We start from the raw sequence: 26,912 nt of genomic DNA, 5'->3' as shown, positions 1-26,912 counted from the left end.
TTATTGCACTTAAGCCAAGTTCTCCTAATGCCTGAGATATACCTTTGAATTATGTGCATATGCACATATGTGTACATGTACACACAGTTTGTGCTCGAAATCCCAAGCAGTCATGAAACTGTTAGAATGAGGACTCCACTCTCCAGTTCAATTGGGTTGTACACACGACACACAGCGTTGGCAGTTGAAAGCTGTGATTATTTAAGATGGTAAACAGTAAACAAGAAGACCAGATGACTTAGAGAAATCAGACAGTAAACTACAGGAACAGATTTGAAGTGAACTGGTCCTATCCACCCCTAGGAGTACCCCACTTAGCACTGTAAGAGATGGACCACTTTTGTTTTAAAGGGGGACCCCCCTCATGCTTCCCACATTACCCATGTCCATTTCTGTGTCACTGGGCGGGCACACCGTGGATCAGGTGTCAGCAGGTTTCTCTGTCTCAGCGGGTGTGTCATCAGCTCAGGTCAGGTGTGGCATGGCTGTGTTCGTTCTCCCTCTCTCTCTGTCTCTTTCTATAGCTTTTCTTAGCTGGATCTGATCCCTGTGCCTGCTGGTCCAGCTCTCAGCCAACAGCTTTGGGACAACCCTGAGCCAGTGCCAGGGTTAGACCAGCATTACGACAGCTCTTGAGGCAAAACTTTTATGGACAACCTCTGTATGGTGTATGCCAAAGCCTCTGCTCGGTTGGTGACCTCCTGTCTGGAGGCACCTATCTCCCTTGGTGACCTGCTGCCTGGAGGTGCCTAGCTCCACTCCACAAGTCTACTCTGCTCACCTTTGCCGTCTGCCAGCCTCGTGGTTACCGCCGCTCGGACCTCTGCTGCAGTTTCCCAGCTGCTTAGCTCTGCTGTGTTCGAAGCTGTTTCTCTCGGTCTTCAGTGTTAGCAACTCAGTGTTACAGCCCTTGACCTGTATTACAGCTCTTCTAGAAGGTTCTCAGCGCAGTGCCCGATGTCCAAAGGATGTGCTTTACTCCTGGCTCTCCTCATCAGAAAGTCCCGTATAAGGCTCTGCATTCTAGGGTTTTAGTCAGTCACTGGGCAGGCTCCCAAGCCAATCCAGATAAAAGTCAGACTGGGCGGACCGCCCCCCCACCCCCCGAACCAATACCTGTAAAGATGGATAGCAAACCAACCAAACCCTTGCAAGCCACTTATGAGGCTAGCAAACCAACCAATCCTTTAATAGATTGTGGCCCGATCAGTCATTCTGGGAGAATTACAAACCGAGGGCCAGAAAGGTCACATAAAAGAAAACCCATTGCACCACAACCTTGGAAGTAAATATGCTGGAAGATAATGCGAATCCCAGTGTCGTGAAATGAAGGAACACTGAGCTTGAATTTGTAGTACCTGAGTTAATGTTCAGGTTCCTTACTTACTTTTAAGACTGGAGCAGACATGTTGGTTGCCCACCTGCCTTAGTTGTCTGGTGCTACCATAACAAAATATGCCACAAGTGGGTGGTTTTAAAGAACAGAAACTTGTTCTCTCACAGTTTTGGAGGCCAGAAGTTCAAATCAGGACATCAGCTCTAGGGGAAGGTCCTTTGTTGGTAGCCCCAGGAGTTCCTTGTTGTTCAGTCTCCCACCTCTGTGTGTCCCTATGTCTGTTCTGCTATTTTTGTAACTCAGAAGTGATTGGGTTTAGGACCCACTATACTCTGGTAAGACCTCAGTAACTTAACAAAAGAAAACCTGGTTTCCAAACAGGGTCATATCCACAGGTGCAGAGGCCGGGACTTCAATACATATTTTGGGGGGACACAATTCAGTCCATAACACCACCTTCTTTCTTGCTGAAAAAACCCAGTTATGTTGAAGGATCAGGTGGCAGTGTGCTCCATGATGATGCCACCCCCCCCTGCACCCTCCCCCATCTCCTAACCCCAGGGGTAAACGGTACTGCTGTAGGACTTAATCTAGTAATTCCATTTTCCTTGCAGAGATTAATTTAGATGTGGCACGTGACCAGCCCTGACCAGTGAGATGTGGCAGGAAGGCTACTGGCCGGCTCTGGCGAGGGTTTCCTCTAACACAGAGAGATACGAAAGGAACAAACGCTGATTTTTTTTCTCCTTCATGTAGTAGTTGAGGATTTATTGCCTGAGTCCATGACAGCCATCTGAGACCATGGCAGGAAAAGGCTGAGGATAAAAGTCAGCTCTCTGATGGCACAGATAAGCATGAAAAGTTTGAGTCGTTTTAGGGGTCATTGAGCCCTTGCATTAACCAAACTGGAGAACGTGCTCCTCTAGACCAGGTTTCTCAGCCACAGCACCCTTGACATTTTGTGCTATGGGGACTGCCCTGTGCATTGCAGGATGCTTAGCAGCATCCCTGGCTTCTATGTAGTAGATGCCAATAAAAAAACACAGTTGCAGCCGAGTCCTGACTCATGGTGGCCCCATGTCTGTCCAAGTAGAACTGTGCTCTGTAAGGTTTTCCATGGCTGATGTTTCTGAAGTAGATTGTCAGGCCTTTCTTCCAAAGCACCTCTGGGTAGACTTGGCCCACCAGCCTTTTGGTTAGCAGACAAGCGCATTGCACCCCCAGGCATGACAACCAGATATATGTCCTCACATTCCCCCATGTCCCCAGGAGGCAGAATCACCCCAGTTGAGAACCACTGCTCTGGACTTCTGGTTTGGTGAGGTAATACATTTTCTTCATTTAAACCCGTATAGTTGGATGTCCTATTCTTTACTACCTGATGCATCCTAACTAAGCCAAGACCCTATACCAGTGTTAACCCCTTGGGCCCCTTTCCTCTGGAGGTTATGCAAGCACACTCATTCTTGACAGGTACTTGTTTGTCCTTAACAGATGCAGATTGTCCTGTGCCAGCCCACGCCCAGCCTTCTGCATTGGAGTGGAGGTCGGCTGGTATCAAGACTTTTACAGAGTAATTGCAGGGAATTTTCTCTCTCCCCATCTACAGAGGCTTCATTCTAAGTACAGAGCTTTCGTTGTGCTTTGAGGAGGTGGTGGTCTTCCAGGCCGCTGCCTCTTTGTTCTGGGTGTTCCGGGAAAGAGTTTTATGGCTGCTGGCCGTTTGGAGAGAAGAACCAGCTTTGGGGTTGAATGTGTCTGGAGACAGCCAGGCCTTCATGCCTCTGGCACACTCCCTGTGCACATCGTTAGCCGGCCCCTTCCCAGCCAGGCAGCCACTGAGAGTGTGTTATTTTACTACCCCTGCTTCTAAGCAGATAACTGGTTTCTGGGAGAGAAAGCGAAGGAGAGCTTAGAGGAAGAGGACACGAATCAGATTCAGATCAGACTGAACAGGCAGTGCAGCCGTGGAGAGCTGTGTTCTCTGCCCCCACCTGAGACTCTGAATTATGCCCCTTGGTGGTGTTGCGGCACGTACTGACCAGGCCTGCTGTCCTGCTGACCCAGCGGATGGCCTGGGTGTGTTCTGGGTGGTAGGATCTTATGAGCTGGCAGGACCCCGAACACTTTCTAGAGGACATGTCCTGAGCTCTGACAGCCTGTCTGAGCCTGGTCTACTCCAGCCTTGAGGATGGGAAGGCTCCTCCAGAGATCCCGAAAAGGGGTCTGTGTGGAGGAAGAAAGAACGTTTGTTGTTGTTAGTTGCCGTCAGGTCGGCTCCAACTCGTAGCAACCCCAAGTACAACAGAATGCAACGTTGCCCGGTCCCAAACCATCTTCACAATCATTGGTATGCCTGAGTCCGTTGTTGCGACCACTGTGTATTTTGAGTACCTTCCAACCCAGGGGGCTCATCTTCCAGCACCGTATCAGACAATATTCTGTTGAGATCCATAGGGTTTTCATTGGCTAATTTTCAGAAGTAGATCCCTAGGCCTTTCTTCCTAGTCTTTCTTAGTCTGGAAGCTCCACTGAAACCTGTCCACCACGGCTGACCCTGCTGGAATTTGAAATACCAGTAGCATAGCGTCTTAGTTATCTAGTGCTGCTGTAACAGAAATACCACAAGTGGATGGTTTTAACAAAGAGAAATTTATTCTCTCACAGTTTAGGAAGCTACAAGTCCAAATTCAGGATGCCAGCTCTAGGGGAAGACTTTCTCTCCCTGTCAGCTCTGGAGGAAGGTCCTTGTCATCAGTCTTCCCCAGTCTTGAGCTTCTCACCACAGGGACCCCCAGGTCCAAAGGACATGCTGTTCTCCTGGCTCTTGTTTCTTGGTGGTACAAGGTCCCTATATCTCTCTGCTCCCTTCTTTTATATCCCAAAAGAGATTGGTTTAAGACACAACCTAATCTTGTAGATTGAATCCTGCCTCATTAACATAACTGCTGATAATCCCATCTCATCAACATCATAGAAATAGGATTTACAACACTTAGGAAAATCACATCGGATGACAGAATGATGGACAATCACACAATCCTGGGAATCATGGCCCAGCAAAGTTGACAGATATTTTTGGGGGACACAATTCAGTCTGTGACACATAGCTTCCAGCATCACAGCAACACGAAAGCCACCACAGTACAACAAACTGACAGACGGGTCTCACTAAAATATGCCAGTTCTGTTTTCCTGGGTGTGATTGTTGAAGAATATTGAGTTCTACCAGTGGAATTTTGGGGACTGAAGCCTGTTTGAAATCTGCAGTGAGGCTGTCCCCTCCTCTCTCATAGCTCCAGGTGTTACAAGTTGGCTCCCACGTAGGCTTGTTTGTCATATATGCCATTTGTATGTAGATTAAAGTATTTTTAATAGGGAGAAAAATAACATATTTCCAGATACTGTATCATTTAGTTGTTGGTTTTGAAAAATTTTTTATTATGGTGAAATATATAACCACATTTGCCATTTTTATGTGTACGATTCAGTGACATTATTATGTTCACCATGTTGTACAACCATCAACATTACCTATTTCCAAAATTTTTTTTTAATCACCCTTAGCAGAAATTCAGTGCCCCTTAAGCAGTACCTTCCTATTTCCCCCTCTTACCAGCCCCTAGTAACCACTAATAAACTTTTATCTCTCTAAATTTGCCTATTCTAGATATTTCATATAAGTGGAATAGTATTTGTCCTTTTGTGTCTGACTTATTTCACTCAGCATAACGTTTTCAAGGTTCATCGATGTCATAGCATGTATCAGAACTTCATTTCTCTTTTTATTTTATTATTGTACTTCAAGTGAAAGTTTACAATTCAAGTTAGTGTCTCATACAAAAATTTATATACATACATTGTTATGTGACCCTAGTTGCTCTCCCTATGCTGTGACAGCACACTCCTTTCCACCCCTGATTTCCGGTGTCTATTCAACCAGCTCCTGACCCTCTCTGCCTTCTCATCTCACCTCTGGACAGGAGCTGCCCATTTAGTCTCATGTATCTACTTGCCCTAAGAAGCACGCTCTTCACGAGTATCATTTTATGTCCCGTAGTCCAGTCTAATCTTTGTTTGAAGAGTTGGCCTCAGGAATGGTTTTAGTTCTGGGCTAACAGAAAGTCTGGGGGCCATGTCTTCTGGGGTTCCTCCAGTCTCAATCAGACCACTAAATCTGGTCTTTTTACTAGAATTTGAGTTTTGTACCCCACTTTTCTCCTGCTCCGTCAGGGACTCTTAGAACTTCATTTCTCTTTATTGCTGAATAATATTCCATTGTGTGGATGGACCACATTTTGTGTATCCATTCATCTTCATTTAGTATTTTTAATGATATGAGTACTTTTATTAGATCTTCTAGTTTGTGATTATAAATTCTTAAGTACTTCAGCACTCTATGTATTACATATGTTTCAGGATTTAAAATATGTTCTGAAATGTGTGTTTTTTCCGCTTTTCTTTTCTTCATTTTCTTTTCGTGTGATTTACTGTAGAACTCAGCCCCCCTCTCTGCTGCTGTTTTTTCATTATTTCTAAGCCTGTCAGCCTTTGTTGTTAGTTGTCATCAAGTTGGCTCCGACTCATGACAGTCCCACATACAACAGAAGGAAACACTGCTTGATCCCACACCGTCTTCATGATCCGTGGTGTGCTCAAGTCCATTGTTGCAGCCAGTGTGTGTTTTGAGAGCCTTCCAACCTAGGAGGCTCATCTTCCAGTACCATATCGGACAGTATTCTGTTTTGATCCATAGGGTTTTCATTGACTAATTTTCGGAAGTAGAAACTAGGGTTCCTTCCTAGTCTGTGTTAGTCTGGAAGCTCTGCTGAAACCTTTCTACCATGGGTGACCCTGCTGGAATATGAAATACCAGCAGCATAGCTGCCAGCATCATAGCAACGTGCAAGACCCCACAGTACAACAAACTTGACAGACAAATGGTGGTATCAACCTTTAGCCCCCCTAAATAGAGTGAGCCCTATTACATGCTTCTCAGCCATTATTTTTTCAAACCTATAACCCTACAAAGTTGGTGCTGCCCAGCTCCTTTTTAATCTAGGGAACCTGAAGCTCAGAGACTTGCTTGAGGCCCCACAGCTCTGTGTACAGTAGCTTCAGCCTGAGCCAGCCCCGCTGCAAAGCCCACTCCTTCCCTCGGAATTGGGAGCCCCTCATGAGCTGTGTGTTTCCTATATCTTTTCTCTTGCAGATTGTCTAGAACGGTGCATTGCATATCATAGAAAGGGGTTGTAGATTGATGACACAGGTAGCTGTGTGACTTTGGGTATATTGTTTACATATAGGGTCTTGATTTCCTGTCTGTCAGAGTACCGGGCTGGTGCTTTTCTTGAGGTGCCTAATTTTCGTTTTTGTTTGAGTCAGTATGAAGGTGCTCCTGATTTCCATCCTGCTGGTGGGAATTCCATGGTTACAGGCTCAGCAGCCATGTCCTCTTGCCTTCGAGTGTGGATCAAACAAAGGACGGAGACGTCCCTGAGCATCCTTACGGAGGGTGTCTGTCCAGGATACCACAGGAGCAGGGCAGGGGTAAAAGGCTCAGGGGTCCTGGCACTCCTAGCTGGCTGGGCGTAGAAGGAACCCCTGAACTTCCTGGTTACTCTCTGTTCCTAAGGAGATACTCACGATGGTCTTCAGCAGCACCCTGCCTTTCCTAGCATAACCGTTGTCATGGAGTTGATTCTGACTCATGGTGACCTGTGTGTGTCAGAGTGGAACTGTGCTCCATAGGGTTGTCAAGGGCTGATTTTTCAGAAGTACATCTCCAGGGCTTTCTTCTGAGGTGCCTGTGGTGGACTCAAACCTCCAGTCTTTCAGTTACAGCAGAGCATATTAACTGTTTACACTACCCAGACTCGGAACATCTAACTTTGTCCCCAAGATGTACCAATAGATTTCTCTTTGAATTCTTCGGCTTCAGTGGTTCTCTGTTTCAGGTACACACTATAGCAACAGGCATTATCACCAGTAGACTCAGGCAAGAGAGGACCTGCCTGCCTTATGGTTAGAGGGCTCTGGGCTGGCCCCCATAGTGTAGAGGGCTCTGGGCTGGCCCCGTAGTTTAGAGGGCTCTGGGATGGCCCCCACAGCTGCCCCCATCCAGGATGAGGAGCCCAAGGGCCCACCTGTTGCCTGACCTTCTCTTCTTCTAGACCATGTTCCAGGTAATGAAGACCCCAGAATTTCCTGACCAGACATCCCTGGGCTCTTTCCTAGGCCTGCTCAGGCCTCTGCCCCGTGCCCACTACTAGACCTCCAGGGTGGCAGTTTGTGATGGGGTTGGGTGGACCTGGACATGTGGGCCGGGGTGTCTGTACCCAGGAGTTCAAGGGCCTTTGCTTGGCTGCATGGAGTGGGGGTGTAAGGAGATGGAAGAACACTCCCCACGTGCCAGTTTTCTGCATGGAACTCCAAAGAGTGAGATTCTAAATTTGAACCTGCCTTCAGGATGTTTTGAAGGTGGGGGATAGGATACATCGTGATCAACATTTATAATTTCCAGATATTTATTTAGATACGTGGTATGTGGGTCTCATTGCAGTGTTGTCCCAGACCCTGTAAAGATGGGGACTGAACCCATGCTTGATGAAGGATTGACTTTTTAATCTAGGTTCTTTATTTTACTTGTGGCTCTGAGGCCCAAGAGGTAAGGCTCTGGCTTCCTCTAGCTCCACATTGACAAATCCCAAAGAAGGTCTTGGCCCGGGTCCTGTCATTACCCACTGCTGTCCTATCACTGTGAGGTCTGGGCTGGGAAACATCATCCTCATGGCATCAGTAAGGAAGGCAGACTCCCCCAGTGGTGAGAGCGGTGGTGGCTCCGTGGTAGAATTGCCCCCATCCATGCAGGAGACCTGGATTCCATTCCTGCCAGTGCACCTCATGCACAGCCACCACCCATCCCTCAGTTGAGGTTTGCATGTTGCTATGATGCTGGACAGGTTTCAGCAGAGCTTCCAGACTGAGAGAGACTAGGAAGAAAGGCCTGGAAGTCTACTTCCAAAAATCAGTCAGTGAAAACCCTACGGATCACAACGGTCCAATCTGCAACCAGTCACGGGGAGGGCGCAGGACTAGGTGGCATTTATTCCATTATGCCAGGGGCAGGACTTTAAACTGGTTCTTTCCTGTTGGAACCCCTGCTAAAAATTTGCATTTCTACCGCAGATATACTGAATCAGAATCTGTATTTTAACAGGATCACAGGTGATTCTTAAGTATGATAAGTTTTGAGAACCACTGCTCTGCTAGTGATTCTCAGAAGTGGTCCCTAACCAGCACCATTAGCATCACCTGGGAACTTGTTAGAAATGCACATTCTCAGCAGGGGTTCAAACCAGAATGAGTTTGAAGCAGTCACCATGAGTCTCAGGGGCCTACTCAAGGGCTGCTAACAACAACGGCTCCTGCAAACCATGAGCACCTGGCACCCATGTCCATCGCAGGCCCTAACAGAGGGGATTATAAGATAGGATAACAGGAGCCCCTGCCACGGGGCGGGGTGGGGGTGGGGGTATGTACCGGCGTCAGAGAAGGCTGAGGAAGTGTGATGTGGTCATAAAGGAATGTGGAAAATAGATGTTCATAGTGAGGTTGAGTGGCTTTTGTAATCTAAATGTTGTAATAAACTCAGGAGGGGAGACTCAAGTACAGTGTTTGCCCATGTGTGCTGTAGCTTGCCTGCTATGAGACAGTGACGTTCGTTGTGTGTTTTAAGGAGTCACTTTCTGATCTAGCATGAAGATTCCCAAGTCTTCTTAACCAAGAGATTGGGAGCACCTGTGCAGTTGACGGCCCTGGGCTCCTGTCAGTGTGTATGTCTGCACACGTGTGTGCATGCATGTGGGTGGGTATGTGTGTGCACACATGCACATTTGTGTGTGTGTGTGTGCATGCATGCATGTGGGCATGTGAGTGTGTGTGCGTATGTGTGTGTACACATACATTCAGTGTTAACACTGATCCTTCAGCGAAGTGGAAATGGAGTGAATACCCTGTATGTTTCAGCGCCTTTGAGTTTCACCACATGACTGGGTGGGTTAGGTGATAGCACTTGGTAGGTATGAGAAGACAAGCCTCCGAATGGTCAGGTAACTTGTGAAAGGCTGGACAGCTGATTGAAGGTGGAGCCCTGGCTCAGATCCACGTTTGGCCATTTCAGAGCCTTTGTTCATGTTGCACTTCCCCTTGACTTTCCAGTTGCCTTCTTACTGGTTAGACTGGCAAAGCATTCCCTCCACAGCAGAACTAACTCTGGATGAGCTGGTAAAAGTGAGTCTCTGAAATTGCCCAGCCGAGACCTGGGCTTCAGCAGTGCCATTGTGCTCATAGAGCATCAGTGAGCACCCGCTGCGGGCCAGGCGCTCCGCCACGCCTGCCTCAGAGGCCTGGCCTACAGTAGCTCACAGCCTCCCCCTTTCTGACACCATTGTTAAAAATTTGTAATAGTTTTTGCTTAGGTGGCGCTGAGTTTATGTTAACGGTGGTAGAATAAATTGGAAAATGATGGCGAGAATGGTTGCACAGCATGAAGAATGTAATCAATGTCACTGAATTATACATGTAGAAGTTGTTGAATTGGCCAATGTTTTTGTTGTGTATATTTTCACCACAATAAAAAAAATTTGTAATCTTTAGTTGTATTCCTACCCAAGTGTTAGGGATTGAATTGTGTCCCACAAAAAGATATGTTGAAGTCCTCCCCCTGGGTACCTCTGAGTGTGACCTACTTTGGAAATAGCTTCTTTGAAGATGTTATCAGTTAGGTTAACATAAGGACATACTGGAGGAGGATCCTCATCCAGTCTGAGTGGTGTCCTTATAAGGGAGGAGAAGAGACGCAGAGGGAGGACGGCGGTGTGAAGACAGAAGTAGAGATTGGAGTGGTGTGTCTGCAAGCCACGGAATGACTGGGTCCACCAGCAGCTGGAAGAGATGAGGAGGGATTGCTCCCTTCAAGCCTTCAGAGAGAACATGGCCCTGCTGACACCTGAATTTTAACTTCTAGTCCCCAGAACAGTGAGAGAATAAGCAGCTAAAGTTTTAAGCCACCTAATTTGTGGTACTTTGATTCGGCAGACCTCGGAAACTCCTACACCGACATGTATTTGCTCAGAAGATAATAATTAGCTTCAAAAACCTAATGAAGCACTTAAAGCTGATTCAAAAGAAATAAAATACCTAAAACCACAGCTCATTGCATCTTCCTTCGTTGCTGTGTGCTGTTTTTCCTAATGTGTCTCTCTGACGAACGTGGAAGGTTGCGTTAGGCAGAGCCTCTTGTTCCCTGCCAGTAGCTTTATTGTGAGCTGGGAGCGTGGTAGGTGGGTGTGGTAGGTGGATGTCATAACCCACGTTGAGAGTTGATTAGTTTGGTGCCTTGCCCTTTGGGTTAGTATTAGGGTCATCTGACTCATCTGAGTGCACTACAGAGATATTTCAGTTGGTGACCTTTTCAAGAAGGAAGCTCTTTTGTTTACAAAGAAGTTCCAGCAGTGGTAACGCTGATTGAACAAAAGAAGCCATCACAGGCTGCCTGTGAAACTCCAGCCCTCTGAGATGACTTCCAAGGACCTTGATAACATGTCTATTATTCCAGGTTCCCCTCTTGCCATTCCTCACCTCTGTCCCCTGCACTCTCGTGAACTCACACGGTGACCAGCCACTTAACCTTTCAGGTGAGGGCTGACGCTCTCCTCCGCTGCTGCTTGGCCAGGTTTACTGTTACTCAGGGTCTGTTGTATTTCGTCCTGTCTGCAGGGCAAGTAGTTAAATGAGTGCTCAAACTTGTGCCACCTGGGCGTTCTTACTCACTGTGCCGTTTTACAGCTCCATTTTTTTGGCATGAGGCAAACAGCTTTGTAAAGATGACCAGGCTTCCAGAAGGAAGATGTGCCAGTACTTTACTGGAGTAAACACGGCTCCTCATTTGCTTGATGAGAGGGACGCTTCGAAGTTGGCTTGCCTAGGTTTCTTATAGACGAGCATCTGTCATTCTGGAGTCGGTGCTGTCACTCTGTGCAAGAGCACCTGTGGACTATCTCTTCTAGAAACTTGTTTAAAGGCAGCAGATTTAAGAAAAATGTTTACAGGCCAAATAAAGCTTTTTTTTTCTTTCTTTATTGAACATAAAACCCATTGCCATAGTCCAGAATTATGGCAACCCCATGTGTGTCTGAGTAGAAGTGTGCTCTGTAGGGTTTTCAATGGCTAATTTTTTTTTTGAAAGTAGATTATCAGGTCTTTCTTCCACTGTACCCCTAGGTGGATTTGAACTGCCGTCCTCTCATTTAGTAGCCAAGTGCAAACTGTTTGTACCATTTAGGGACTTTTTTAAAATATAATTTTATTTATTTTGTTGATGTTGTGGAGAATATACACAGCAAAACATACACCAATTCAACAGTTTATGCATGTACAATCAGTGACGTTGATTACGTTCTTCGAATTGTGCAGCCATTCTCACCCTCGTTTTCTGAGTTGTTCCTTCCCTATTAACATAAATTCACTGCTCCCTAAGGTTCCTAGCTAATCTTTCGAGTTGCTGTTGTCAATTTGATCTCATATAGTTCTTAAAAGAGCATAAGGCTCAAGGCAGATTTTTTTTACTAGTTAAGCTAATCATCCAGGGAACTTTTATCGAACATAGGACTTCCATATTTTTAGATTACCTTTTGAGTGCATGGATGAGCCTTTTAGAGTTTTTAATTGTGTTTCCTACATAGAACCATTCTAAATCAGACTGAGTCCTGGCCAATATCATACTGTGAGATTGTGTAATGTCAAAGAAAAACATAGATGTTTTCTTGGATGTAGCAGGAGGAGGCACTTCTTGGTCTCTATTAGTGAAGCTTGGATGTGGTTCAGATTTTTTTTTTCAAACTTATATTTTATACTTGTATTTTATTATTTTGTTTTAATGTCAGCCTACAGGTCCTATGAATGTAATGATGTTAAAAATACTGTAATTAAATCTTAATTATACCTCAGGGAATGCTTTTAAAATATATTAGTTCCTCAGTGAAGTAAATAAGGACATTTAATTTCCTGTTTAATCATAGTTTTTTCTTTCTGTTCAGCACTTTCAAGGGTGGTTTTAAAAACATGGCCATTTTTTTCCTTCCCAGTTCATTTGTTTCTCTGTGATGTTTATTCTATAGTTGTAGCAGAACATTTCTCATCTTTTTTTTCTTAAGTATATATTGTGTAATTCAGAGTTTAAACTATATATATGATGCTTACAAGCCAGCCAGACAAGGAAACTGCCCTGGAAATATTCACTGAGCTTGAATATTCTCCATGAATAACTTAGAGAAGTTTCTTGCTGTTGCGTAATGATGCCTTTTACCACCTCCAGGGGAGGAGTCCCATCACATGGAGAGTAATAAATCACTGCATAGTTTGCAGGTGCCCGGGTTGCCAAGAAAGACATTACTCGTACAGGCACTGGGTAGAACAGCGCTTACTCACATAGAGAATAAGACACAGCAAGGTCAGATTTGATAGTGGGCATCAGTCCCCCTTGGCCAGCGGGTCTTGCTCCACAGCCAACGCAGGAAGATGGTTGGCATACACCCCTCTTGTGGTGCAGGAGAAAGACCCCATTCCCTCTCTGCATGGAGGAGATACAGCAGTGGGGGTGGCCAGGGACCATATAATGTACACAGTTACCTCCACAGTTCCTGAGAATGTTAACGTGTTCAGGGTGGAAGGGGAGGGATGGGCTGACAGACCACTATCTACCATGGGAGTGTTTTGGGTCAAGACACCCAAGAAAGGGAGTCAGCTCACATCCGTCTCCCATCCAAGAAAGGAGGCCAACATATCTGGTCCTAAGCACAAGGTTCGTTCATGGATCACAGGGAAAGGTGGCAGACTGCACTCAGACTGCCGTCTTCTATACCTGTCAAAGCACATCACCTGGAGGGGCTGTCAGTGAAGAAGACACATGCAGATTAAGGGTGACACTCCCTGGTCTATGCAGTGATTCCAGTCTTGGAGACAGCTGGGAGGGGGATGAGACTAAGGGAAGTTTTTGGGAAAAGAGAGAGTAGTTCTGAACTTGGAGCCCATTTAGCTCTTAGAAGAAAAGCTCACCAGGACTAGAGACCAGAGCAGGAGTTTTTGGCCCATACTCAAGGGTGTGAATCAGGAAGGCAGTTTGAGAGTTGGCCTTGTCAGCTAGGGGCTTTCTTCTTGGCATCAGATGCTTCCTCTCTTGGAGTTTTTTAGCTAAGTTTAGTTTGTCCTTGTTTGTCTGATGGGAGCTGGGGTGTGTTGTTGGTGAAGGCTGATGGAGATGGTGAGAAAGAACAAAAGGACCACCAGAACTTTACAAAACAGAGTTTACTAACCTACTGGGCAAGGAAACACACACACACACACACACACACACACACACACACACACACATTCTCTCTCTCTCCCTCTCTGAAGGAGAAATCAGGAGTTTTGAAGAACTAGAAGGTGGGAGATGGTTCAAGGTGGTTAGTTAGCTAATTTAACCAGCCAGTTGCTGTCGACTCACTTCCAACTCTTGGCGACCCCATGTGTGTCAGGGTGGAACTGTGCTCCATGGAGTTTTCAGTGGCTGATTTTTTAGAAGTAGATCACCAGGCCTTTCTTCTGAGGTGCCTCTGGGTGGGCTTGAACCTCCAGCCTTTCAGTTAGCTCCAAACACATTAACGTTTGCACCACCGGGGGTCTCCATCTTGCTAATTAAGGATTGAAAATTCACACGTGGGAGAGGATGGAATGAGTCCATATGTCTCTTCAAGAATTATTATAACACATCCCATTGTTCACTGGTCAGGAGAGAGTCTTCCACTGGGCCCAGGGTAGGTCTGTGTGCAGGGGTCCCTCGAGAGCTCATGGTTCTTACCGCCTGTCATGGATTGAATTGTGTCCCCCAAAAATATGTGTCAACTTGGCTTGGCCATGATTCCCAATATTGTGTGATTGCCCAGCATTTTGTCATCTGATGTGATTTTCCTATGTGTTGTAAATCCGACCTCTGTGATGTTGATGAGGGCAGGATTAGAGGCAGTTATGTTAATGAGACAGGACTCAATCTACAGGATTAGTTTGTATCTTGCGGCAGTCTCTTTTGAGATATAAAAGAGAGAAGTGAGCAGAGAGACAGAGGACCCCATAGTACCAAGAAAGCAGTGCCGGGAGCAGAACATGTCCTTTGGACCCGGGATCCCTGCACTGAGAAGCTCCTAGACCAGGGAAAGATTGATGACACGGACTTTCCCCCAGAGCCGACAGAGAAAGAAAGCCTTCTCCTGGAGCTGGTGTCCCGATTTGGACTTCTATCCTCCTAGACTGTGAGAGAACAAATTTCTGTTTCACGCCGTCCACTTGTGGTATTTCTCTTATACCAGTGCTAGATGAGTATACACTCCTAAGCTCATGTGCATCAGCCTGATGTTAGTAACCCCCTCAGTTTTGAAGCACACAGTAAGTGCCAGGCTCTGTGCCAGGTATGTTAACGCACACTCTGTGACACAGGTGCTGCTCCAGGCTCATTGTTCAGCAATGATGGTGATACTCAGTGGTTGAATGTCTTAGCAGTTCCAAGAGATGGTCTAGCAAGCTCTGCAGTCAGTTCCTGAGCTCTGGGTTTGATCAGCTTTACTCACAACCTCTGATGCTCTGCCCCCACCCCTGCACCTGCACGTTTTGCTCGAGCTGTGCCTGTGCCGCTCATGGTGTGAATGCACCAAGTGGTGCTATGTGTCCTCCTGAGGGAGTGTGTGCTTCTGCCACTTCTCCATTCACTCCACAGGTGTTTTCTAGAACATTCAGTGTCTTAGTTACCTAGTGCTGCTGTAACACAGATACCACATGTTGGTGGCTTTAAAGAACAAAAATGTATTTGCTCACAGTTCTGGAGGTGAAAAGTCCAAATCAGGGCTTGGCTATGTCCGCTCCTTCCTTGTAGGTAGTGCAAAGGTTGGAAGTCGGAGTCCATCCAGAGGCACCTCAGAAGAAAGGCCTGGTGATTTACTTCTGAAAATCAGCCACTGAAAACCCTGTGGAGTATGGTTCTCTGACACACATGGGTGACCATGAGTCAGAGTGGACTCCATAGTAACTGGTTTAGGTAGTCCCAGGTGTCCTTGGTTTCTTGGCGATCCTTAAGTGGCATCTGTCTTCCCTGTTTGTGTGTGCCTCTGTGTCTCATCTGCTCTTTTTATACATAGCCAGGTATGGGGGTTAGGATTCCTAGAAACATTTTGAGGGGACACAATTCAATCCATAACATTTGGTCTGGCTCAGGCCTCACAAGGGCTGGGGCACGGAGACGTTAGAGCTAAGCAACATGCTGCCGTGAATTTTCCCGTGGCCAGTGAGATGAGGTGCAGTGATTCAGTCTCATTAAGATCAAGGTGAACAACTTCCAAAAGCACAGCCTTACCTGGTAGAAGGAGACTTCCCCTCTGGGTCTTCGTCAAGAACATATTGTATAATATAGAAAACAATCCCATGTAACTGCTTATATTCTGGTATTTATCCGCCACCAGACCATAACACCTTAGAAGGGCAGGGACTGTTGAATGTTTATGCCCATTGTAGGGTTATCTGCCTGTCGGTGAATACTGAGTTGACTATAAATATTGAATGGTGAATAATAAATGACCTCAACAACCTTACACTGAGTCCAGCAACCAATTACATCAGACCATTTCCGTGTGCTATAATTAAATTTTGGGGAGTAAGTAATAGATGGAGCAGAATTCAAAGATGTAACAGCTGTTCAGTGAAAAATGTCATCTTCTTGACCTTTTCCCCAGGGTCTTATTTCCCCTCCTGAGAAGCCGTCATTGTTAGGTTTCTTATACAGCCTTCCAGAAAAATCTATAATTAACCAACCAATTGCTGTCAAGTAGACTCTGACTCATGGTGATCTCATGTGTGTCAGGATAGAACTGTGCTCCACAGGGTTTTCAGTGGCTGATTTTTTGAAAGCAGATTGCCAGACCTTTCTTCTAAGGCACCTCTGGGTGGACTTGAACTACCAACCTTTTAGTTAGCAGCTGAATGCGTTTAGCTGTTCACACCACTGAGGGATTCCTTTAAAGATATAGTTTTATTGAATTTAAGGGTTTATTTAGACTACAGGCCCTCACGAAAAAATATTCTTCTTTTCCTTCTCTTGACTTCACTTAACTACAAATTCAGTGTTTGTTTTAGAGATGTGATCATTTTCTTTGTTTGTAAAGGTAAAGTTGTCATGGCCCTAAGGGGCAGCATTCTTTTTTTTTCTTCTGTGGGAATGCCACCCCATCATTTGTAAATTTAATTTTAATTTTTGTAAGGTGGTACATGTACATAGTTTTTAAAACAAGGTAGTTCTGTAAAGTTTATAATGTAAACAAAAAAAAAATGTTCTACCCTCACCCGAGTCTTCTTTCTTTTTTTTTTTTTATTTTTTATTGTGCATCAGGTGAAAGTTTACAGAGCTAATTAGTTTCCCATTCGGTAGTTTGGACATAAAATATTCCACGACATTGGTTTCATTCCACACAATGTGTCAGACCTCTCCTCTTTTCCATCCTGGGTTCCCCATTTCCTTTTGTCCTGATTTTCTATCCCTTCCTGCCTTCTCTTTGTTTTTGGGCAAGTGTTGCCCTTTTGATTTCATATGATTGATTGTTCCAAGGAGCCCGTTCCTCTCAGGTGTTATTGTTTATTTTATGGGCCTATCTATGGTTTGGCTGAAAGGTGGTCTCTGGGAATGGCCTCAGTTCCAGGTCAGAAGATTGTCTTAGGGCCGTAGTCTCAGGGGTTCTGCCAGTCTCTGTCCACCCAGTAAGTCTGGTCTTTTTTGTGAATTGGATTTTTTTGTTCTACAATTTTTTCTCGCTTTGCCTAAGACCCTCTATTGTGATCCCAGTCAGAGCAGTCGGTAGTGGTAGCTGGGTACCATCTAGTTCTCCTGGTCTCTGGGCCGTGTAGGCTGTGGTTCACGTTGTCCATTAGTCCTTTGGACTAATTGCTCCCTTGAGTCTTTGGTTTTCTTCACTCTCCTTTGCTCCGGATGGTAAGTGGGCGGCATTCTTACACCTGAAGGAATGCAGTTAGCATCACAAATGCCTTGTGACACACCCCCAGTCCGCCTGTTTTGTTTTAGACTTTGTGCAAAGTGCTTAAAATAACAAAGATGAATTGGGCTGATCCTGCCCTTAAGCTGAAATCCCTGAGTAGTGTAAATGGTTAGAGCACTCACCTAAAGATTGGAAGTTCTATTCTGCCAGAGGTGCCTTGGCAATCTACCTCTGAAAAATCAGCCATTGAAAACCCCGTGGTCACCTGGCCCTGGTTCGGCTGGTGTATTGGTGGCTACCAGAGGTAGAGGCACCCTAACCCACGCACAGGTCCGTTGTGCTACTCTGTCACACGTGGGGTCACTATGAATTGGAGTCGACAGCAGCTGGGTTTTATGTGTGTGTTTTTTTTTTTTTTCTCGTTCTTTCTTTTTTCTTTCTTGGCCTTCAAGGTGCTCCCCATCTAAGTCAGACCCCTAAGCAGATATTTTTAGGACGGTGTTGTGCGTGCATAATAGGAATTTGCTCGCGGAACCTAGTGGAGGAGGCACCCTGCGCCGAACCCTGTGTGTGGAGAAGTCAGCAAAGGGGATGGAAAGGGTGCTGGGGCGGAGGACAGAGCGGGGCAGGCTGCAAACACAGATGCGGCAGCTAAGCCAACTGGAGTCAGATGTCGGGGCCTTTGAATGGCAGTTTAAGAAGTGTGGACTTTACCACGTAGGCTTTCAGTAAATATTTGTGCGCGTTAATGAATTAGCTCTGCGGTTGGTTCCACCGTCACAACAGATGCTTTGTATTATACGCTTAGGCAATTAGGAGCCGTCCAGCCCATGGCACCCTCCCGTGATGCCACACAGAACTGCACCAGCCTGCTGGCACTCCTGAACGTCCTTCTCGGCACAGCAAACACGGCGATACTTCCTCTCAGACAAGCTGTCCTGCTGAAGGAAACCTGTCTGGAGAGAGTTGTGGCTCTGTCCCCCTGGGGCTGTGGTGCATGGCACCTAACATGACCACCACTGATGCAGTAGCCAGAAGTCACTACGTGTGTCTCTGAACCCATCTCCTCTGGGACGAGCCCCCTTCAGAGCACCTGGCTGTGAAGCTGAGCTGGAAGAGGGTGGGACAGTCAGTTCTTTTGTTCTCCCTGGACAAGAATCCAGGGCCATGGGGGCCCCAAGCAGGGTCTTCTTTAGGGGCAGGTGGTCACCTGGCCCTGGTACGGCTGGTGCATTGGTGGCTACCGGAGGTAGAGGCACCCTCATCCATGCACAGGACCGTCTTGCTGCCAAGAAGCTGGCCTCACGGTGACAGAGTGGCTTCAAAGGAAGACAGTGTCTCCCTTGCTCTCCACTTTGGTGTTGGCTTTGCCCCAGTGTGGCTAGCCAGAAGCTTCCCTGGGTGCCGGGGGCACACGTGCATGTCCTGGGACCCTCCCTATGGCCCCTCGTGAGGTCCCATGCCTTCCTGTCCTGCTAAGTCACTTTGTTACAACCACACCTGGGGCCTGTGCATGGTCTTTCTGGCCTCATCAGAGTTACGTCCAGCTGTCAACCGCTGTCTTCTTTCTCACTTGTTTCCTCTTGTCTCACAGGCTCTTCAGAGTAACCTGAAGTATTCCTTGTTGCCAAGACGGCTCATTATCAGCAAGCGATTAGCTCAATGCTTGCACCCGGCTTTGCCCAGCGGTGTGCACTTAAAAGCCCTAGAAACCTACGAGATTATCTTCAAAATTGTTGGGACCAAATGGCTGGCCAAGGATTTGTTTCTATACAGGTACGATTGCTTCTCTGCCTTGTTGCTTTTTATTACCCGAATAATATACCCATATCCCGTTTCACGAGATTAGAAAACGACAAACAAGCAAAAGGTGGAGGAAAGGGCAAAGATAACCATAAAGCCATCACCAGGAGATAACCAGGGTTCCCCTGGAGTATACCCTTCCAGGCTTTTCCTTAAGTATATTTGAAGTAGGAGCTTAATGGGCATACTGTTTAGTTACCTGCTCTTTACCTCACAGTGTGATGCGGCCATCTCATGTCATGCATCTCTCTGTGTTACCGTTGTAAACGGCTGTCCATTTGCTTTTTAAAACTCCCTTTAGCTGGCTTGTTGTTTGGAACTTCTAATCCGCGTATGTCTTAGTTTCCAGTGCTGCTGTAACAAAATGCTACAAAGTGGCTGACTTTGAAGAACAGAAATTTATTGCCTCACAGTTCTGGAGGCTAGCAGTCCATTTCAGGGTATGGGCCGTGTCCATTCCTCCTGAGGCCCCTAAGAGGGGGGCTGCTCTGTGCCTCCCTCCCAGCTTCTAGTGACTGCCAGCAGTCCTTAGTGTCCTTTGCTGCTTGTAGATGCATCTTGTCCCTGTGTGTGACTCTGTCTCCATGTCTGTTCTCCCTTTATAAGACACGACTCACAAGGAATTAGGATCTACCCTACTCCGGTATGACCTCATTTAACTTAACTGGTAGCATCATCATGTCCCCAGACGAGGTCACCTTCACAGACACAGGGATTAGGACTCCAGCACATCTGTCTGGCGGACACAGTTCAGTCCATAACAGCGTGTTGTTTTTCCCTCTCTCTCCAAGCTGTGGGCTGTTTCCTCTCCTGGCAAACGCGGCGATGTCAGTGAGGCCTGTGCTCCTCGGCCTGTATGAGAAGTACTTTCTCCCGCTGCAGAAGCTGCTCCTGCCCGGCCTCCAGGCCTTCATCATCGGCCTGCTGCCGGGCCTCGAGGAGGGCTCGGAGATCTATGACAGGTGGGCATCTGTCTCACCCGTGCTCATGCCCATGTCCCCCGTGAGCGCGGGCAGGTGGACCAGGCGACTTGTTTCTTATTCCAGTACCAGTTGACTCTGGCTCATGGAGACTCCGTGTGTGTGTGTCAGAACAGAACTGTGCTCCATAGGATTTTGTTTTCTTTTCTGTTTTAATTTAAATTTTTATTTATTATCGTGGTGCAAATATACACAGCAGAACACACACCAATCCAACAATTTCCACATGTGCAATTCAGTGACATTGAGTACATCCTTCAAGTTGTGCCACCAAGCTTCCTATCCTTTTCCAAATTATTCTACTGCGATTAACACAAACTCAGTGTCTCCTAAGCAAAAACTGTCCCTTTCCCTCTTCCTCCCATCCGTGGTAACCACTGATAATTTTTGGTTTCTCTGTATATGTTTATTTCATGTAAGTAAGATCATATGGTACTTGTCATTTTGTGACTGATTTATTTTGCTCAGCATAATGCTTTCAGGGTTTATCCATGGTGTAGCATGTATCAGAACTTCGTTTCTCCTTGTGGCTGAGTAATATTCTGTTGTGTGTGTATACCACAGTTTGTTTATCTGTCCATCTGTTGATGGGCATTTCGGTAATTTCCATCTTTCGGCTATTGTGAAAAGTGCTGCAGCAAACACTGGTGTACATGCATAGGGTTGTCAGTGACTAATTTTTTTAGAAGCAGATTACCAGGCCTTTCTTCCAAGGCACCTCTGGGTGGACTCGAACTGCCAACCTTTTGCTTAGCAGCCAAGTGCTTTAACCATTTGTACCACCCAGTGACTCGGTTACATTATAAGAAACTGGAAAAGAGGTGCAGAGATATGTGAAGCATGGGAAGATAGAGATACAGGGTAGATAGAGATACAATGTCGTCTGCCTGTCGAAACACTTTTGTTCTCTTGGGAACCTCACTGCATCTCCTTTACCAAAGGGGAACTCCCAAGTCTAGAGAGAGTAAGTCCTTTACCTAGAGAAACGTAGCTAGTTAGGGAGGGAGGCGGTAGTGTGGAGGTCAGTCTCCTGCATCCTGTCCCGCTATGAGTTCATCATACCATCATTTTATGAAAGACACAGAGAAGAAAACTTGAGCTCTTACGATGGCTCCTTTTGTGGAGGAAACGTGTGCACACTTACTGGACAATTGCAGTCTGTGTTGTACACATTATCACGTTTACTTCCTGTGCCCCATGAGTTATCCCACTCTACAGGTGAGAGTCAGAAGGTAAGACAGTTTCCCAGGGTCACATGGTCAGCAGGCGCTGAGATTCTAACACACACAGGTCAAATCCTAAAGTCCTGTTCTTTCAGTTGTACAAGGCTGGTTCTCAATAAAAAAAGCCAAGGCAGATTTCATTGATGGGCAGAGCTTGAAAAGGTGATTCATTCTGATGCTAAGCAGAACCTCTTGACAGATTCCAGCTGTACCTTGGGGAAACTCATAAAGCTCGCGGGCACCAAAGTTCCCACAGTTTTTTGGTAACTGCTTAAGAGTGAGAGAAAACGCATATCCCGTCAGATTGCAGTGATGAGCGTATACAATATCCAGGTTTTCTGAAGAATTATAACATAAGAACTCACTTCCTGTGTGTTAACTATTCCGAGAGATTCCACAGTGATTAGCCTTTGATAATAAGACCTGTTTTAAGAGCCAATGTGCAGCCTGCCTGGGAGGTTTAGAAACCCTCGTGCTTGTAAAGGTATCCATTTGATTTCACATTGCATTGCCCGCATTTCCCCATGCCAGAGGACCAGCCCTTCACTCCTGCCTGTTGTGTCTGCTGTGACTGAGTGGCGGGGGGTGGGGAGGGATCCTATGTCCAGAGGTCTGCTTGGAGCACCTCCATCAACTCAAGGAAGCCAGGTGACCAGAATGGATTGTGGCTGGTGACCAAGGGCGTGTTTCACCAGCATCTATACTGGAATTTCACAAACCCAACCAAAAATTTACATTTTGGCCATTTCAAGCTTTCACCTAGATCTGGAAGTGGTTTGCAATTTCCCAGTGGAGAATCCACCTTTACCATTATTTCCTCATGAGGTAGAACCTGCCTTGTTGCCACTTCAACTCTAGCACCAGGCACTGTGGCTGGTAATTTAGTGAGACTCAGTAAGTGGGTGTTGGGTTAATGAATGGTCAGGGTCACAGAGGGGTCATATCCATGTCCCATGTCCCTCAAACTCCTAGTTCTGGGCTCTTTCTAGAACTTCAGCTACATTCATGGTTTAATAACAGGTGTGAGTGTGTGTGTGGTATGTATGTGTGTGATTGTGTGTGGTGTATGGGTGTATGAAAAGAGTGTGTTTGTGTGTAAGGGGTGTGTTTGTGTATGTGGGTGTTTGCATGTGTGTGTAAACTTTTTTCCATCATCTGACAGATGAACACATCAGTTCCCATAATTTATTGAAATTTTTTAAATCTGTGAGAGTGACTCACTAGGAGCATGTGAATAGTTTGGGAGTTTTTGTTTGTTGTCTTAGTTGGTAAGTGAGGGTTCATTGAACAGTTGCGTTCGTTGGTTAACATGCGTTTTTTCCATCACTGACATTGTGACTTTTTGACATTGAACCAAGAGCTGCATGAATCACTGAATGGGTTCTGCCGTGACAGAAAACTAAGCCCCGTGTCGGTGGCACCAGAAACTCTCAGTTATTAGCTTTCCAAGTGGAGACTGGCCGAAGGTAACATCTCTGAGCTGGTGTGCATGCTCAGTAATTGTGGTAGCTGCACACGAACCCTGGTGGCATAGTGGTTAAGAGCTACGGCTGCTAACCAAAAGTTGGTAGTTCAAATCCACCAGGCACTCCTTGGAAGCTCTATGGGGCAGTTCCACTTTGTCCTGTAGGGTCTCTAAGAGTCGTAATTGACTCGATGGCAACGAGGTTGTTGTTGTTTTTTTTGGTATCCATGTTAGTTTCTCAAAAGTGCTTAGTAATTGAGTAAAACATCCCCAGCAAATAATGTGCAGGCACAAAGGGATTTGTCTGACTGCGGGGGGACAGTACAGTGGGGGTTCACTATGTCCATATTGGTAGGAATTGCAAAGGGGTGAATTAGGTTAGGGCTAATGAAGGCTGGATGACTCACCAAGCTTTGTGTCAGCAGAGACAGCTCCAGGTTTGTGCTTTTTGGCGACCCATAGGAATGGAAATTTTGGCTAATGTTAGGGCTTATTATTCACTCGCTGACCCCTTGAGGCCTGCAGATTATCTGCTTCTGGCCAGAATTCCTTTCTTAAAGTGCCCATGAAATAGCTGTGTGGCTCTGTTTTGCTGCATTAAGATGAGAAGATTTAGGGGGTGGGGGAGGAGCGTGTGTTTAAATGGTTTATGAGAAAGGAAACACGGGCCCACTGGAGATTCTTGCTTCAGTCCGTGCTTCTCCACTGGGGGCAATTTTGCCCCCAGGGACATTTGGAGACGTTGTCACACTGGGGAGTGGTGCTGCTGGCATCTAGTGGATGGAGGCCATGGATGCTGTCCAACATCCTATACTGCATGCGAGAGCCCCCACCATGAAGAATTATCTGGTCCCAAATGTCAGTAGTGCCAGCGATTTAAATAACTCAGAAACCTCCATCAGCAGTTGGTTTGGACAGTTCCAGGGACCATGATGATAAGCTCTGCTGGTTCTAGACCCACCTTCTCCCTTCTTTGGAGCCAGATCTGACGGTGCATTATGGCGAATGCGCTGTTGGCCCTGCCCTGCTTGCTCGGTGATCATACCAGGAGCTGTTAGGTCTGGTGACAGCTTAGCTTGCAGTGGCTGTCTATTTGGCAAGTGGCTGCAGGGCTAGGCTTGTGAAATGCTTGGGATTTATAGCCCTGTGTCACTCACTTGGAGCCCTGGTGGTGTAGTGGTTAAGAGCTTGGCTGCTAACCAAAAGGATAGCAGTTCAAATCCACCAGCTGCTCCTTGGAAACCCTGTGGGGCAATTCTGCTCTGTCCTATAGGGTTGCTATGAGTTGAGTTGGAACCGACTCGACAGCAGTGGGTTTGGATTTTCTTTTTTTTTTGGTGACTCACTTGCTTTCAATTGAGTAGCCATTTGAATGAGCTAGTGGTTGCAGGAGGCAGAGAAAACCGCAGCCAGAGTGAGTGAGGAAGCAGAGGAGGTAGGGTTTGGGGTTTTATTGTTGTTTTTTGGTTTTGGTTGGTTTTGAGTAGAAGAGTGTAGAGATCTGGACTCTCAACTCTGCTCACTAACTTTGGAATTTAACTACTAAAACGAGATGAGTCATTCTTGAGTAATTCTTACTCAGTAGAAAGTTACTTAGGTTTTTTTGTTAATTGATTTTAAAAACTTTTGGGTTTTTGGCTTTAAACACAGAAATTCATTCTCTCCCCGTTCTGGAAGCTATAAGTCTGAAATTAAGGTATCAGCAGGGCCATGCTCGCTCCAAAGGCTCTAGAGGAGTATCCTTCCTTGCCTCTTCCAGCTTCTCGTGGCCCTACGTGTTCCTCGGCATGTGACAGCATCACTCCAATCTCTGCCCCATCTTCACATGGCCATCTTTCTGTCTCACTGTCAGTTACTGAATTTCTGCTCTTCCATAGCAAAGGCCTGTTGTAACTGCCCTTTTCTCCGCTGTGACATCGTTTAAATTTTTGTTGTTGTCGTTAGCTGCTATCTAGTTTGCCCCCAACTCATGGTGACCCCATGTATAATGGGGCAGAATGCTGCCCAGTCCTATGCCATCCCCACGATCTGTTGCAGATCAGAATGTTGTGATCCGTGAGGTTTTCAATGGCTGATTTGTGGAAGTAAATCACCAGGCCTTTCTTCCTAGTCTGTCTTAGTCTGGAAGCTCCACTGAAACCTGTTTAGCATCATAGCAACATGCAAGCGTCCACTGATAGAAGGGTGGTGGCTGTACATGAGGTGCATCGTCCAGGAGTCGAACCCGGGTCTTCCACAGGGAAGATGGAAACTCTACTGTGGAACCATGAATAAAATGAGACTTTTAAAGAATAAAGGCTAATAAAGAAAGCTAGTCGACATATTCTGAATATTGCAGAAGGGATGGCATGTGTAGCGTGTCCTGGGCTTTGTGACAGGGAGCTCTCTTCTGCAGAACATCTCCGGTGGCCACAATTTGGTGGAACATACTTTGGGAATATGCTGCTCGAAGCAAAGAGGGGTGTGATTTTAGTGTCCTTGAGTTGGGATTTATCTACACATTGGTTTTCTTGTGAGAGGGATCCTTGGAGAGAGAGGAGCGCTCCGGGGGCTTCCTAAATTAGTCTGTTGCTGTAGGAGTTCTTTCTAGCTTGGGACCATCCTATCTGCTCGGTGGAGTGCTGCCTGTGCCCTGGGGACATGGTGCCAGTCCTGCCTCATCTTACCGTAACTGCAGCTGCTAAGTGGTGCTTCCGCCTAAAATTAGGGCCCTTGCTATGTTGTTTTCAGAGCTGGACAAAGCTAAGCTGTATTTGTTTGCTCAGCCTTAATAGAAGAACAATCAATATCTTCAGCCACTAAATTGTTCTGTGTACTTTTCCTAAATGCTTGCCTCTCATTTTTGTTTTTTTACAAAAAGAAGACACTGTGCATCATTTACTACTAGTATTTTATGAGATAAAAAGGGCTTAGACTAGTTTTAAGGGGAACAAACTGCATTTTTAGTACAAAAAGGTAGTAGATAATTCTGTATGAAATATTTTTATGTAGACCGAAGTGACTATTGAACAATTAGCTGGACACGATTTGGGCTAAAATAGGAAGAAAGCACGACATTCATTTGATGGTTCTTTTGAGTGCCAGCTATGTGCTAAGTGCTCCTCCCAGTGCTGGGGATGTGCCAGCAAACAGACTGTCTTAGGCTGGGTTCTCTAGAGAAGCAAAACCAGTGAAGCATGTATGTGTGTGTGTGTGTGTATACCATGTGTTGCCGTCAAGTCAATTCCAACTCATAGCAACTCTGTATGACAGAGTAGAACTGCCCCATAGAGTTTCCAAGGGGCTGCTGGTGGATTCGAACTGCCGACCTTTTGGTTAGCAGCCATAGCTCTTAACCACTACACCACAGTGCTCCATATATGTATATATATAGAGAGAGAGAGAGAGATAGAAATTTATATCAAGGAAATAGCTCACACGGTTGTAGGGGCTGGAAAGTCCCAAGTCTGTGGGTCAGGCATCAGGCTGGAGGCTTCTCCTGACTCATGTAGCTGCAGGGGCTGACAAACCCAAGATCAGCAGGTAAGATGGCAGGCCGCTGGCTTACAGTCTGCAGAGGCTGACAAATCCAAGATCAGCAGGTAAGACAGCAGGCTTCTGGCTGAAGTTCCAAGAAGCAGAGATCAGGTGATGAAGAGCCTGACACAGGGTCCAGGGTGAGCAAAAGCCAGAGAGCCTTGCCAGAAAGTCCACATATATTGGATGTAAGCCATACCCCCAAGGAAACTCCCTTTCAACTGATTGGCTGCTCATAGCGGATCCCATCCTGGAGATGATTACATTATATCAGATCTCATCATGGAAGTGATTACATCATTATATAACTGCCAGACTACATCATAACTGCCAAACCACTGAGAATCACGGCCCAGCCACATTGACACACAACCTTGACGACCTACAATGGGCTGATAGACCTACGGGGAATTGCAGGCAGCATGTTTCCTGCAGTATCACACGGATATTCTCACTTAACTCTCACAGCATCTCCGCGAGGTGAGGACTCTTTTTCCTATCTCAGAGCTGGGTACT

At 46.2% G+C, this 26,912-nt stretch overlaps 1 protein-coding gene across 1 annotated transcript in view; it reads left to right on the top strand.

The window, feature by feature from the left end:
- Positions 1-26,912, top strand: part of DOP1B (DOP1 leucine zipper like protein B) — a 145,101-nt gene that overhangs the window by 34,105 nt on the left and 84,084 nt on the right. The window contains exons 3-4 of the mRNA XM_023724416.1: positions 19,004-19,185; positions 20,004-20,174. Of these exons, the coding sequence (XP_023580184.1) occupies positions 19,004-19,185; positions 20,004-20,174 (353 nt within the window). The remainder of the gene's footprint in view (positions 1-19,003; positions 19,186-20,003; positions 20,175-26,912) is intronic.

This window comes from Trichechus manatus, unplaced genomic scaffold (genome assembly GCF_000243295.1).
Source record: "Trichechus manatus latirostris isolate Lorelei unplaced genomic scaffold, TriManLat1.0 scaffold00245, whole genome shotgun sequence".
Lineage (NCBI taxonomy): Eukaryota > Metazoa > Chordata > Mammalia > Sirenia > Trichechidae > Trichechus > Trichechus manatus.
Note: the sequence above shows the minus strand (reverse complement) of the source record. Positions and strands in the feature narration are given on the sequence as shown.